Source organism: Scyliorhinus torazame, chromosome 18, assembly GCF_047496885.1.
Source record: "Scyliorhinus torazame isolate Kashiwa2021f chromosome 18, sScyTor2.1, whole genome shotgun sequence".
NCBI classification, from domain to species: domain Eukaryota; kingdom Metazoa; phylum Chordata; class Chondrichthyes; order Carcharhiniformes; family Scyliorhinidae; genus Scyliorhinus; species Scyliorhinus torazame.
This window is the reverse complement of record NC_092724.1, coordinates 142,667,510-142,682,798: the sequence shown is the minus strand read 5'-3', so window position 1 is coordinate 142,682,798 and position 15,289 is coordinate 142,667,510. Positions and strand designations below refer to the sequence as shown.

Sequence of the window (15,289 nt, the reverse complement as noted above, 5' to 3'; positions counted from 1 at the left end):
ACATCAGCGTTGAAGTTTTTAAGATGCGAAACAACTCTCGTTCTCTTCCCTGAGCCACCCAGTCCCCTTACGTTCCAGATGATCAACCGAAGTAAGGGTTTCCCGCCCACCCCTCTTTCCAGAATCAGCCATTTCCCCCCATCAGGGACAAACAAACAAACCTTTAAGAGGTATTGATCATGATGGCAGCCAACCCCAGCCCCCCCCAAAAGTTAAAGAATGTTCTAGATCAACCATCAACCAACTAACCCACCCCTGAAAGAAATGAGACCCACAGTTCCAACACTCTCCCCCCTCCCCAACCACCACACTAAGCACGCCAAACCAGACCGAGCTGGCTTTGCAGCTCCTCCTCGTACCTCACTCCCATTCACCAGCGTTATATCCTGCTAGAGAGATAGCTCCTGCCAGGACAATGAAAGAGACAACATCATAGTCCAACACGAGGATAAACTACTTCTTAGAACAGACGAGAAAATGACCCGTCGACCCTATAATCTAGAACCCCCCCCCCCCATTGTCCCTACAACAAGAAAAACATATTTCAATGATGGGTTATTTACAACCAAAATAGAAAAAAACCACCACCCCCTTCAGCTCACAACTTTAACAAGAAACAAAAAAAATCAAAACCCCCAAACAACACCTTTCATTTAATTGGACCCCAATCCATGTTTGTTGATAAAGTCCTTCACCTCTACAGGTACCTTGAAAAAAAGTCTGTGGCCTTGAGTGTAACCCATAGCCTTGCAGAATTCAATGCCCTTCCTGTAAAGCACTGCTTTCACCTTGTTAAAGGCCGCCTGCTTCGTCACTAATTCTGCACCGACGCCTTGATAAACTCGTTCAATGCTTCCTTCTCATTTCAGGTCGCGGTGCTCCTTGGCCCACTGCAGGATCCTCTCCTTATCTCGGTAGCTATGAAACCTAGTGATCAATGCACGAGGTGACTTATTCTGTCGAGGTTTTCTCCTGAGCATCCCATGGGCTCTGTTGAGTACTGGAGGGGAGGGGGTGGGGAGAGGGAGACCACAATCGCATACCATGTTCCAGATAATCCGCGATAAGTACTCGGTGGGGGTCAGATCCTCCACCCCCTTCAGCAAACCCACAACTCGGATGTTTTGCCTTCTCAACCTTCGCCTTCAACCTTTTGTTTTCATTGGCCATCGTTGCCACCGCGGCCTCCAGCTACGCAAGCTGCTCATCATGTCTCGTGAGCGCCTCCTCGACACCTTTCAAGATCGCGCCATGCTCTCACACCATCCCCACCGCTTTATCCAGCTCCACCTGGACTGGGCCCAACGCTTCTTCAATTGACTTGCATATTCTGTCGGAGATCAGCTTCCACAGCTTCTCGAAGTGTAAGTTGAATTGTTTGTTCAATTCTTAGGCAAAGCGTCTGAAAGTGTATGTAATGTGATTGGGACTGCCATTGACTGCAGCTCTGTCGATGCCATCTCAACACCCAAGACGTACCACGAGGAACCCGATTCCATCGAGGACGAGTCTGTTCCTAGCTGCCTGGGTTCTTTTCCCTTTCTTTTGGGCATGGATTTAACCTTATCATTGAACTCAGTTTGCGAGTAGACTATATGCTATCTCCGTAGACTGAGTCTTTTATTTTATGTTGTTTGTTTGAGTTTTCGAGAGACCAGGAAGGGATTCTGCACCACATTTCATTAAATTCATTCAAGTTCTGTTGACTGAAGTGTGTTTAGTCCAAGAATATAATTTGGGATTTGTGAGTGTAGATTTGGATTTGGATTGTGTCAGAAGTTGCAGCTTTCAGCATTGATTACTGAGGAAATATTACATGTAAAAATGGTCGCTAACTTCAAAAGACTAAAATACAGAAAGAAAACATGCACAGCCATACAAATTTTACAGGCTAACCCATTTCACCCACATGGAAGGTTAAGCACCTGACAAACATTATTGATCGTTTTCATAACTGATTGTGAAAAATATCTTCCCTTCTCTCAAATGTTGTACTTCTCTTGGAAGAGACAACTAACTGGTAATGTTCTTGAAAAAGTTCCATTGTTGAACGGTTCAAGCCCGACTGTTGACATCTTTGACACTTTCAGAAAAGCTGTCTTGAAAGGGACCAACACTTGGCTGCTGAAAATGTGTTGATAGCTGTTTCACCAAATATCGTTTATCCTTTCCAGCCTAGTAAAACAAATGGTTCCAAGTTATTAAAATCTGGCATTAATGCAAACTATTTTGGTGCGCTAGAGGCCTCTAAAAGTCTTCAGCAAATGATGGAGCTTTAAGAAGGAAGGAAAAACTAGCAGGTTATGTGGCAAAGCTGAGGAAATCACCACTGATTTGCTCAAAATAAGTGAGTTAAACCAATTTAAAATACTTTTCACTGTACCAAGTGTTCCAGTAATTTGAAATGACAAATGTTGGAGTAATCAGATCATTTATGCAAAAGTTCAATAGTTTTCAAATCAGTGCAAGAATGTATCTAATGAGAATGAAGCTTCCTCAATCTCTTGCTGTGAGAATGTTTAATATATAATTTCTTTGTGAAAAACTGGGTCGCCTTCACCTATCTCAAGGGGAGGACTAAGAAAAATCATGTGGTAAAATTGCTCAGAAATGATCTGATAGCACATATTTATAACTTATAAATAGAGCACCAACAAGTTAGAGAAAGATGGTCTCTTAAATAAAATATCTGAAAAGCATGTTGGATAAATTCAGTTATTGGACTTGAATCTAAACTTTAAGTGCAAGTTACAATGGAGATAATCACTTTTTATGCACACTCCATTCTTGTTGACATGTTGTATCCTTCTCCCTGCCTCTTTTATCACCTGGATGGCCCCCTACTCACTTCAATCTAGGAATTTTCAGGCAATCTCATGAAGCATATAGCTTTATTTGAAAGGCTTTTCCTTCCAACCATACATCACATCCTTTCTGATAAATAATTAGTCCGGCAATCTAGTGCTAATCCTGAGCACAAGTTCCTAATGTCATTATAATAGTTTGTTCATCTTCCACTGGCCAGCAATATGTAGGTTAAGGTTGTGTGGCTTGAAGCCGATCTTCAGATTCCAGTCTGCAGGTTCAAACAAATTAGCACCTTTAAAACAAAATCCCGTTTTAAGATTTACTTTCCCAGGGAAATCAACATCAAATTTCAAATAACTCCACTATTGCCAATTCCGGAATTCTCCGGTGTTCGGGATTCACTTTTCCCGTTGGCAGTGCACCCCCCGGCCTTGGACTCCGTGGCGGCGGGGGTGATTACAATGGGAAATCTCATTTACAAGCGGCGGGAAGATAGAATTCTGCCTCCAGCGAAAGGGGCGTCACCAAGAAACACACAGCTGGGGACCGGAGAATATTGTTCCATGTCGTTTTAGTGTTTAGCCACTTTCAATACTACTTTTCGAAACGTGAATCTTTTATTTTGTTATATTCACATAGATGTGATACAGTGCAATAAAACCTGAAAAATCTAAGTCACTGTACTGTACCTCGGTTTAATACAGCACCATCAGTGCAGTGAAAGCTTACCAGGATTAAATGCTGTTTCAGTTGGGTAATAGTACTTCTGTTAGTTTGAACCAATGAAGCCAATATTGTCAGCACCGTACTGTTGACAAGAGGAAAAGTATTAAAATATTTATGCAAACATATGTATTTTCTATCTCAAATGTCTAAGACAATAGGAGACTCTCAGAAGTAACCTTTAGATGTATGAGCAAAGATTTCAAAGTATTTAGTCTTTGACATTTCAAAATATTATATTATACCGGCACACTGGTGAGCACTGCTGCCTCACACCACCAGAGACCCGGGTTTAATTTTGTCCTTCTCTGTGTGGAGTTTGTACATTCTTCCAGTGCCTGTGTGGGTTTCCTCCGGGTACTCCAGTTTCCTCCCACAGTCCAAAGATATGCAGGTTAGGCGGATTGGCCATGCCAAATTGCCCTTAGTGTCCAAAGATGTGCAGGTTAGGTGGGGTTACAGAGATGGAAATGGGGCCTGGTTGGAATGCTTTTTCAGAGGGTTGGTGCAGACTCTATGAGTGGAATGGCCTCCTTCTGCACTGCCTGGATTCTATGATTATTTATATAATATCCATGAAGATAGTGGCATTCAAAATAATACGTTCTATCTTCCTAAGTATGATGATTAACACATGAGAGGTATGTGTGAACTAATATTCTTATTTATTCATGTTTGCACTTTTCAATTTAACTCTTGTTCTGGTGAAGTTAAATTACAGACTTTTAAAAGTAAGAAATGCATGTGATCACTCCTTAATAATTCTAGCAGTGGGGAGTTTTGGGGCTATAAGCTCAATGTAGGGAAGAGTGAGCTTTTTGTACCACAGGCAGGGGACCAAGAAAGGGGGATAGGGGGTCTACCGCTGAGGAGGGCGGAGGGGAGCTTTCGGTACCTGGGGACCCAGATAGCCAGGAGTTGGGGGGCCCTACATAAACTGAATCTGACGAGGTTGGTGGGGCAAATGGAGGAGGACTTCAAAGATGGGACATGTTACCGCTCTCGCTAGCGGGTAGAGTGCAGTCGGTCAAAATGGTGGTCCTTCCGAGGTTTCTGTTTGTGTTTCAGTGCCTTCCCATCGTGAGGCCATTCCCAAGGCCTTTTTTAAGAGAGTAGGTAGGAGTATTATGGGGTTTGTGTGGGCGAATAGGACCCCGAGGGTAAGGAGAGGGTTCCTGGAACGCAGTAGGGACCGAGGAGGTTTGGCGCTGCCAAACCTAGGGAGCTACTACTGGGCAGCAAATGTGGCGATGATCCGCAAGTGGGTGATGGAGGGAGAGGGGGCGGCATGGAAGAGGATGGAGATGGCGTCCTGTAAAGGAACGAGCCTGGGGGCATTGGTGACGGCACCGCTGCCACTCTCGCCAACAAGGTACACCACGAGCCTGGTGGTGGCGGCAACGCTAAGGATCTGGGGCCAGTGGAGACGGCACAGGGGTGCAATGGGAGCCTCGGTGTGGTCCCCGATCAGGGGTAACCACCGGTTTGTCCTGGGGAGGATGGACGGGGGGTTTCAGAGCTGGCATCGGGCAGGAATTAGAAGAATGGGGGACCTGTTCATGGACGGGACGTTTGCGAGCCTAGGGGCACTGGAGGAGACGTTTGAGATACCCCCGGGAAATGCTTTTAGATATATGCAGGTGAGGGCGTTTGTGAGGCGACAGGTGAGGGAATTCCTGTTGCTCCCGGCACAAGAAGTTCAAGACAGGGTGATCTCGGGGAGGGCAAGGTGTCGGCAATATACCAGGAGATGAAAGAAGAGGGGGAAGCGCTGGTAGTGGAGTTGAAGGGTAAATGCGAGGAGGAGCTGGGGGAGGAGATTGAGGAAGGTCTGTGGGCTGATGCCCTAGGTAGGGTTAATTCCTCCTCCTCGTGTGCCAGGCTCAGCCTGATACAATTTAAGGTGGTTCACAGAGCGCACTTGACGGGGGCGAGGTTGAGTAGGTTCTTTGGGGTAGAGGTCAGATGTGGAAGGTGCTCAGGGAGCCCGGCGAACCATGTCCATATGTTTTGGTCATGCCCGGCACTGGAGGGGTTCTGGAGAGGAGTGGCGGGAGCAATATCTCAGGTGGTGAAAGTCTGGGTCAAGCCAAGCTGGGGGCTAGCAATATTTGGAGTAGTGGACGAGCCGGGAGTGCAGTAGGTGAAAGAGGCCGGCATTCTGGCCTTTGCGTCCCTAGTAGCCCGGCGACGGATCTTGCTAATGTGGAAGGAGGCGAAGCCCCCCAGCCTGGAGACTTGGATAAATGACATGGCTGGTTCATAAAGCTGGAGAGGATTAAGTTTGCCTTGAGAGGGTTTGCGCAGGGGTTCTACAGGCGGTGGCAACTGTTCCTAGACTATCTCGCGGAGCGTTAGAGGAAGGTCGGTCAGCAGCAGCAACCTAGGGGCGGGGGGGGGGAATGTCCTGGGAGGGGGAGGGGGGGAGAGGGGAGGGGGGGGAATGGGGGCTTGCCTGGAGGGTGGATGAGCAAGAGATAACATGAAGGATTGGGGAAACTGGCACGTGCAGGAGAGAGCCAGTGTACAAAGCTATGTAACATATCATTCAACCATGTATATATCTTGCTCTGTGTGATTTCTTGTTATTTTGTTACGAGGGGGGGGGTTATTGTTTGTCAGGGTGAAGAATTGTGTTAAAAAACTTTAATAAATATTTAAAAAAAAAAAAAAAATTCTAGCAGCCACCAGAGAGTAGAAAGTGATATAACTATTTTAGTTGCAAAAGCCTTCCTTCATTCAAAAGGTTACACCAGAAACTCACGGTAAGAAAAGAACAATTATAAAATATGTGGTGACAGTGCTAAGCACTCCAAGGATAGTCAGAATTAGAAAGCAAACTGGATGCACCCTAGTCTTATTTCATCAAGCAATTTGTATATTCCTCTAGTTAGCTGCCACACAAATGTTCTATTCTCTGCTCATTTAAGATTGTAGGTAACAGAAGAGACATTCTAATTGATTGAAATTAAGAACTCTAAACAAAGCTCAATCCTTGGTTTCTGTGTTACGCAACAACTACAAATTCAGTGTTTCCTAATTGGCTGCCATTCAAAACTGATGGAGTTAAAACAGGGCAGGCAAACAATAGAATTCAGTTTATATGCTGATTTGGTTTGAGACTGTCCAAGCTCTTTTTATGTACCTTCGGTCTTTTAGTATTTACATTAAAATCGTATTTCCTCCCATTAGGGAATCAGATTGGTCTTAAAAACAGTGCGGCATAGATTCACCAGAATCTTATAGGGCTCGAAGGATGATGAGGAGAGATTACATAAACTAGGTCATGATTCGCTGGAATATAGGAATCATAGGGTGATTTGGATTGAGCTTTTTAGGACAATGAAAGGAAATCATGAGATGACTTTGAGAAGAATTTTCCCCTGGTGAAGGATTCTAAGACAAGGGAACATAACCTTAAATCCTGAGCCAGGCTATTCAGGAGATAAGTGAGGAAACACTCTGTTCTACAAAGGCAAGCAAAGGCACCTAACTCTATGCCACAGAAAGTAGTAGATGCTATCGCAAGTAAATTCAAATCTGAGATTGATAGATTTTGTGCCAGCCATGAGTAGTAAGGGATATGGAGCCATGGTTGAACATGATCAAAGGACTGAATGGCTGACTCTTGGAACTGTGCCCCTATCAGTCTGGTTGGATTCAGTCTCGTTGGAAAAACAAGACTGCATTATTTCACTCCATCACCTCATTCCAATAGCATTTTATGGGAATATGACAGAAATGTGTCCCTTCCAGCATCATAAAGAAATAAAGACTTCCATTTATATAGGGCTATCCACAACCAACAGATGTTCCAAAGCACTTTACAGCCTGCTTTTGAAGTGTAGTCACTCTTGTAATGTAGGGATCGTAGCATCTTATTTACAAAGCAAACTCCGATAACCAGCCAAATAGTAAAGACCAAATAATCTGTTTTTGCGTCACTGATTGAGGGATAAATATTGGCCAAGGCATTGGGAATAACTCCTCTGTTCTTCTTCAAAATAGTGCCAGGGAATCCTCTAATCCACTTGATAGGGCTCCAGTTTAACAGCTCGTCTGAAGACCACACCTCTGATGGGACCCAGCACTCCCTCAGTATTGCACTGGATTGTTAGCAGAGATATTTTCGTGTTCAAGTCCTGGAGTAGGACATAAAGTCACAACCTCACAACTCAGGGGCATGAGTGCTACCATCTGAACTGTAGCTTGACACAGGTTATGTACGGTCTGACGGGATTTTCCAGGTCCATCCCCCCCTCCCTGCCTTCCGCTGCTTATTTTCCGGCACGGAGGCAGCTTGTCATTGGCCGCCGGGCTCGTCCAGTCCCATTGATGACTACGGCATTTTGCATGGCTCGCCCATCCTGCTGCTCGGAACCCGCCGTGGGAGGAGGTGGTCACCTTCAGTGGGACCAGAAGATTCTGCCGACGGAAAGGGCTGGACTATCTCATGCCTTTATTACATCCTCGCACAGGAAGTTTAGCAAGGCACTGGGACACTGGGAGGGTGTGGCAATTTTTACATTGGAGCAAAGGCTACTGTCTGATTGGATTTCCTTTACACCTTCCCTTGAGTGCTGACAGGTGTGGCAAGTAGATGGGATTGAATTAAATAAATGTAAGTTTATTCTCCACGGTTGTTGTTAAAGGAGATTTCATGCCAGTCATGAATGGAATTACAAGGATGTAGTGGGTATCCTATCAATCATTCCAGTGTGTATCCTGAGCAATGAGTAATTCTTAGTCACGTTACATGCAAATCTATTCAATCCATTCACAGAGATGTTGTGTATGACTGCTGATATCTTTATTCTTCCAGTATTAATCACTTTGCAGTTTATCTAAATAAACGAGTTACAGATTGTTTTTCAATATGCAAGTGTGTACCTAAAATGTCTTTTACATATATTGAGATTGAATTGAAATTAATAATTTGTATCACATGTCAAGTACACTTGTACATAATAATCTTTATTAGTGTCACAAGTAGGCTTACATTAACACTGCAATGAAGTTATTGTGAAAATCCCCTAGTCGCCACACTCCAGCGCCTGTTCGGGTACACGGAGGGAGAATTCAAGAATGTCCAATTCACCTAACAAGCACGTCTTTCAGGACTTCTGGGAGGAAACCGGAGCACCCGGAGGAAACCCACGCACACACGGGAGAACGTGTAGACTCTGCACAGACAGTGAACCAAGCGAGAATCGAACCTGGGACCCTGGCGCTGTGAAGCAACAGTGCTAACCACTGTGCTACCGAAATGTAGTAAATTGTAAAGCAACAAATTTCCATTAGATCACTAATTTTTCTATTTATAATTTAAAATGTCAAATTGAAACCCCTTGTTCCTTAACCGTAAATGTTCTTATAGTAATCTGTTGCAGTTCTTACCATAAAACAGTGATCAGCAACAGGATAAAGGGTTCTGAGGTAATGTACTTCAGAAAGATCTGCGCTTCTGATGGAAGTGTTGACACCAATTTTGGAATAATTTCCCAGGCTGTTTTATGCTGTTGAAATGGACCACATGGTATTGATGGATGGACCCTGGGGGATAATCAGGAGTTACATTCAGACTTTTCAGTGATGTAAACCAGCTCCTAGATCTGAACAAATGCTGTCAAAATCAATAGTGCGTGTGAGAACATCAGCCACAAATAATATACGTGCAGAGAGATCAGGTGAAGGCTGCATTCTGCTCACTTAACGCTTAAACACGATTCACGGTCAAAAAGCCTCCTGACAGTCAAATATTAGGGCCCTTACATGAGGTTGGTCACAGGGATGATACAAAGGAGTACCACCAGCCAGCCAGCAAGTTAGAGGCATTGCCTCAAGTGAGAGAATGTCAAAGAAGGATGTGGGTTTGGGTGGATGTTATAGGGAGACCATTGAGGCATGTTTATTTGCTGTGAGATTTGGGTCAGCCATCATGTTGTTTCATCACTCGCCCCAGATTTTTCAGTCAGCGGTAAGACTTAGAAGAAAGCTGCCGCAAGTATCCAGTGATACTCGTGGTATGATTTTCCCCATGCCCTCTGGCAGTTTAAATCTGGTGCCAAATGAAGGGGATGTCTTGGCATGAAACAACGGCGATGCCAGCAAGCAGGAAGACAGCCAATTTCATTAACAGTTCCTTTTTACATTTGAATTCTGCTTCTCACCCAGAATTATTTTGTGAATGGATGTTTGGCTTGATTGTTGAAGTAAACACTGTTCAGCCCAATTAAGAAGAGAAATAGCTAAATTCTCTGATAATGTGCCTTCTTTTTATTTATGGATGTCAACTCCCTCCTTCTCTAATCAGGGAGGTGATCACACATTATGATGTGGAGATGCCGGCGTTGGACTGGGGTGTGGGCACAGTAAGAAGTCTTACAGCACCAAGTAAAAGTCCAACAGGTTTGTTTGGAATCACGAGCTTTCAGAGCATAACCCCTTCATCAGGAGTCACCTGATGAAGGAACTACGCTCCAAAAGCTAGTGCTTCCAAATAAACCTGTTGGATTTTAACCTGGTTTTGTAAGACTTCTTACTGATCACACATTATGACCTTGCTTTGGACAAAACACTCTTCTCAGTCCATCTCCAAATTTGATCATCATTTTGCATTCCTACACCAAGGCAAAATAATTGATCCTGATAATTAAATTTAAATCTTTCACAAATCATTGAGTCATTGGCACAAAGAGTGGCCATTCAGTCTCTCTGTGTTGGATTAGTCATGTCCATCCCCCCGTCCGTCCGTCCACCCCCCGTCCCCCCCCCCCGTCCCCCGTCCCCCGTCTCCCCCACTCCCCGCCGATTTCCTCTCCCACGTGTAAACTGTTCCTGTTTTTCCACACATACTTACAGAGTGACATTGACAATGATGGGAACAATTGCTACAACAAGCCCAAAGAGCAAAATCAACTGAAAGAAAATCATCGAGCTCGATGGTCGAAACAGTCTTTTTCCAGGGCGGCAGTAGTTGTACAAAGAATGCTGCAGACACAATCAAGCAGATGAAAACTCATTATACCTGAACACAGGCTGGCACATTACAGGTTGAATTGTTGTTCCATATCACAAAGAGAATAAGCAAAAAAAAACAAATATACATCTGAGTGAGTTTATTAAAAAAAACACAACTGTGTATTGAATAGCTTACATTTTAGGTAATGAATATTTACCATCACTCAGCTCCATACAGCAGGGCTTTTCAATGGTGGATCGTGAACCCCAGAGATGTGGCGGGACAAGATTTGGGGGTCCTGGCCCCGAGGGAGCAATGGCGGCCATGGAGCTTGGGCTGGGTTTTGACAGCCGCGAGGCCCCTTTAAATATCACTCACCTTAATTTGCATTCATTAACAAGATTGAAGTCGAATGCAGCGGCCTCCCAGGAATTACCTGACTCCCCAGCGCAAAATCACGCGGGAGTCGTTTAGTACTCCTTTTCAAAAACGTGAAGCTGGCGCAATGGCTTCTGAGAGGAACTGAGGAGGTGACAAGCCATTTCCATTACCCAGCATGCAGCTTCTTATAACTCCCAGGATGCCCACAGGGATGGCCCGATTGATCTCCCCTTGGGGCTCGTGGAGTACGAGCACCCCCATTGAGGGACGGAGGCCCAACAGCAGGCCCGTTAATTCCTCGAGATAAAAGCCTGCCCAGGCATCTTTTGGTTCAGCTACCGGACCACACCATACGTTACGGTTGGAGTGGCACCGGCTGAACTGCTGATGGGCCGGAGGCTCAGGGCTCATCTTACCCTAACGTTCGGGGCAACACGGTAGCATGGTGGTTAGCACAATTGCTTCACAGCTCCAGGGTCCCAGGTTCGATTCCCCACTGGGTTACTGTCTGTGTGGAGTCTGCACGTTCTCCCCGTGTCTGCGTGGGTTTCCTCCGGGTGCTCCGGTTTCCTCCCACAGTCCAAAGATGTGCAGGTGAGGTGGATTGGCCAAGCTAAATTGCCCTTAGTGTCCAAAATTGCCCTTAGTGCTGGGTGGGGTTACTGGGTTATGGGGATAGGGTGGAGGTGTGGACTTGGGTCGGGTGCTCTTTCCAAGAGCCGGTGCAGACTCGATGGGCCGAATGGCCTCCTTCTGCACTGTAAATTCTATGTCTATGTGTTCCCTGATATTAGTGGGAAAATGGAAAGGAGTCAAGACCTTCAGAGGCAGTACTGAAAGAAATGGACACAGGCCAGAGGTTTCCGACCTGGGGACGCAGTATACATCCAAAACTTTGGAGTTGATGCCCGCTGGTCTCCATGAGGAAGCAGACTGGCCCAGTGTCCTACTCGGTAAACACGCTAGAACGAACGGTGCAGAAGGACCTGGACCACATCTGGAGCAAGGAGCCAGCGTCAGGACAAACCCCATCAAAGGAACTGTCTTCCAGCTCCCCAGCCTAGCACAAGGGGGCCTGGGGCTATCACCCCCGAGGGGCCCCAACACTCAGATGCGTGAAGTGGTAGATTCAGAATACGTCATGGCGATTCAGACGTCCGGCTTTTCAGAACATGGTCTCGACAGGGAACGGTCGCCCGATGGTGTCCCCCGGATGATCCATGTGAAAATGGCGTTCCCCAACATGATACACCCCCCTCGGCCCACCACCACGACAGCCGCAGGCACAACCAGGGGAGTAGCAAAAAAGACAAACTCATCCACTCCCAACAACAGAAGGACTTACGGACTTAGGCAGTGAGGGATGTTATAACCCCACGAGACCTGGGATGACCCAATTAATCTCCCCATGAGGCACGTGGAGTACGAGCTGCCCCGCTGAAGGACGGAGGCCCAACTGTGGGCTGGTTAATTTCCTGAGATAAAAGCCTGCCCATGAAGGAGCTGGAATCTCAGGATGGTCCTCCTGGGACTTGGACTGTTGCTTAGTTGATGTATTTCCTCGCTGTGAGTCGTGGTGAGGTTGGGTTTGACCGGGGGATTGAAGTGTCCCAGATCGTGGGTTGCCTCTGGGCCGGTTGGGGGGGGGGGTGGGGTGGTGGAGGGGCTTTGCGTCTGTGAGGACTTCAAGCCATCTTTAAATATTGTGGAGACCCATAACAGGGGCAACCATAGCTGCAGCCTGCCTGTCCTACCAAACTCTTCCAGGACAGAGCCCTGGTGCAGCTTCTCTCATGAAAGTCAATTTCACTCCCTTTGACTGTGAGCATCCTCTAGCTTCACAGCTGAAGGCTATTTCAAATGAATAATGAGCCTTTTTAGTTGTGAGAGCATGTCACAGCTGCAGGTTGCATTTGCTGCTTGTTCCTGCTGGTGGCTGCAGATGCCTGGCAGCTCCTGTTGCTGTTTCCTTCCTTTTCTGCAGCTGGAAAAAAGGAGAATTCACGCTCTGCTATGGGCCAGCGTCTCCTGCGAAGACACAGAGGACACCGTGAGCTGCACAATTCATTAACGGGGGCGGGTGGGGGGCATGGGGAAGCAGGCCTGGGCACCATTGATGGACATGGGTGGGGTGGGACGCGTCCTGATGCTGGACGGGGGTAGTGCCAGGCGCATGGTCATCAGAGGCGGTCTCGGAAACATGGCCGTCGCGAAACTCCCTGCCAAGCGCCCCCAAAACCAGATTTTAACTTGAATCGCGGACGATGTCACCTGTCCTGAAGGTAACAATGTTGCTCTAAGCCCAAATCCCATATAAGGATATGCAAGAAAACGTGCAGTAATTCGGTCAAAATTCAGCCATGCTGTAAGGTCATTCAACCTGCTGGGACTGGGAAGTGGTTTTAAAATTCTGGTGCTGTCCTTGATGCTCATTCCCTCCTCCTGCCTTCTCCTAGGCCTTCCACGTGAGTGGCCAAGTTTCGCCCTCTTCCAGGTGGGAGACAGATTTGAATGGGCTAACTTGGGCTATCGGATAAACATGTGCAAAACTGACCCGTCTGTTTGTCCATGAACGCTGCTTATGTGCACAGCCTCTTTACAAATTTGAACAGCAAGGATCTTTCTGGCCCATTTACCTTCATTCCAATCACCAGAGAATCATGTTCGTGTGACAGAAGATTGGTTTGAGCCCCAGTAATACACTACCACCTACTGACTGTCTTCAATTAAAAGCAAAACTCTAGCTGCAGTCACATTTATTTTCTCTAGCTTACCTTTTTCACATAGAAAGTGATGAAGTATTTGACGATGTTGAGAAGTGGCAGTAATGGAGAGTAAAACATCCCAATCCAGACGATAGTTTGTCCGTCAACAATATCCAGAACATTCTCTGCAACCAGGAATTGCTGCTTCTTCAACACTTTAGTTAACCAAATGGGACCATGCTCTGCCACAAATCTAAACAATGGAAAAAGTGTTTCAGTACATTCCTTGCCTTGCTTTGCTTTAGACAAAGGTTACAGGGGAGGTTACCCTTGTACTTAGGTATGGGCAGATATTGGAACACACAATGCAATTCAACCTGAAGGAACGTGAATCAGAAATTGCAGATGGAATAAATTTTGAATACATCAGGGATTAATAAAAATATAGAATTTTTTCCAATAATGTAAGTATAGCTTCTCATGGAATGTTGGGAGTTCGACTGCATTATTTAATGTAACATCAGGAATCATTGAATGTCATAATACACACAGAGGCCTTTCAGCCCATCAGACCTGCACCAGTGTTATTTGTCTGTGCGTTTCCCATCCTATTTAACGTCATCTTTAAAGTTACGATATTGTTCCCATTTAGAACCATACCAGACATCCACAATAAAGAGAGGGGGGGCGGGGGGAGAAGGCTGAAGGGTCGCACTTTGGTATGAGTGTTTCACAGAGACAGCTGTATATATGAAACCGCAGCTGCCTTCAGTCGGATCTGATTTTCACAAGGAGTGAATGGGAAATACGATTTGGGCAAAACTAAACCAATCAGGAGAAGATCTAAAATTTGTGGAGTTCTTTGGAGAGATGTGGTTCCTTTTTCGATAGGTCCAGGGATTCCTTTGGGTAACAATGAAAAGTTGTAGCAGCTGCCACAGAAAAGGCCTGGCTTTAACCCAAGGGTGGGCTGCTGGAATAACAAGGGCAAGCCTTTTGCCCCTGCTGACTCAGGCACACTGGTGGCAAGAAGTGGTGTGTATCAGGGAAGTGAGCACTGGGTACTGTGTCAAAGAAGAGACAAAATGGGTGTGGCACATAGAGACAAGTGAACGTGACCTGGTGAGGCCGGAGGGAGAGCACGATGCCAGGAGGTGGGGGAAGCATTGTGTGCACTGGGAATGGGGAGGAGGACAATAGGGTTTTACCCTGAAGTGAGGGTGTACTGACCTTGGAGCTCAAATCACAATATGACTGAAACCCAATGTAGAATGTGTAGTGATATCATAATTGTGTTGTAATTCACCGACTGACTAGGGAGCTGGGAGAGAGGATGTTTCTGCATGATCATACTATTATCCATCTGTTGTTTGTATATATTTGACCCACAGTTAATGTTAATAAATCATTTATAGCTTTACCTACAAGTGTTCTTATAATATAAATCAGGACCATTCGACAAGAACATTACATGGTACCAGGACTGGATGGTAATAAGCGCTGAGAAAAAAAACTATCACATCACATCGAGTAAAGCCTGCCACAAGGTCCACAGAGAATTGAAGATTTTGCAAACTGTAAGAATGAACTACATGGAGTCGTTAAAGCCACCAATGTGTCTCAGATTTCATGGTAATGTGGACAGCACCTGGTATGTGTTTAAACAGCAATTTAATCTGTTTCTTACTGCAGTAAATTTAGGAGATCACTC

At 45.8% G+C, this 15,289-nt stretch overlaps 1 protein-coding gene across 1 annotated transcript in view; it reads right to left on the bottom strand.

Annotated features, from left to right (window-relative positions):
- Positions 1-1,779: 1,779 nt before the first annotated feature.
- Positions 1,780-15,289, bottom strand: part of LOC140395583 (transmembrane channel-like protein 7) — a 67,391-nt gene continuing 53,881 nt past the window's right edge. Inside the window, 6 exon segments of the mRNA XM_072483543.1 lie at positions 1,780-2,073; positions 2,075-2,175; positions 3,538-3,616; positions 8,929-9,084; positions 10,391-10,521; positions 13,648-13,831. Of these exon segments, the coding sequence (XP_072339644.1) occupies positions 1,983-2,073; positions 2,075-2,175; positions 3,538-3,616; positions 8,929-9,084; positions 10,391-10,521; positions 13,648-13,831 (742 nt within the window). The 3' untranslated portion in view covers positions 1,780-1,982.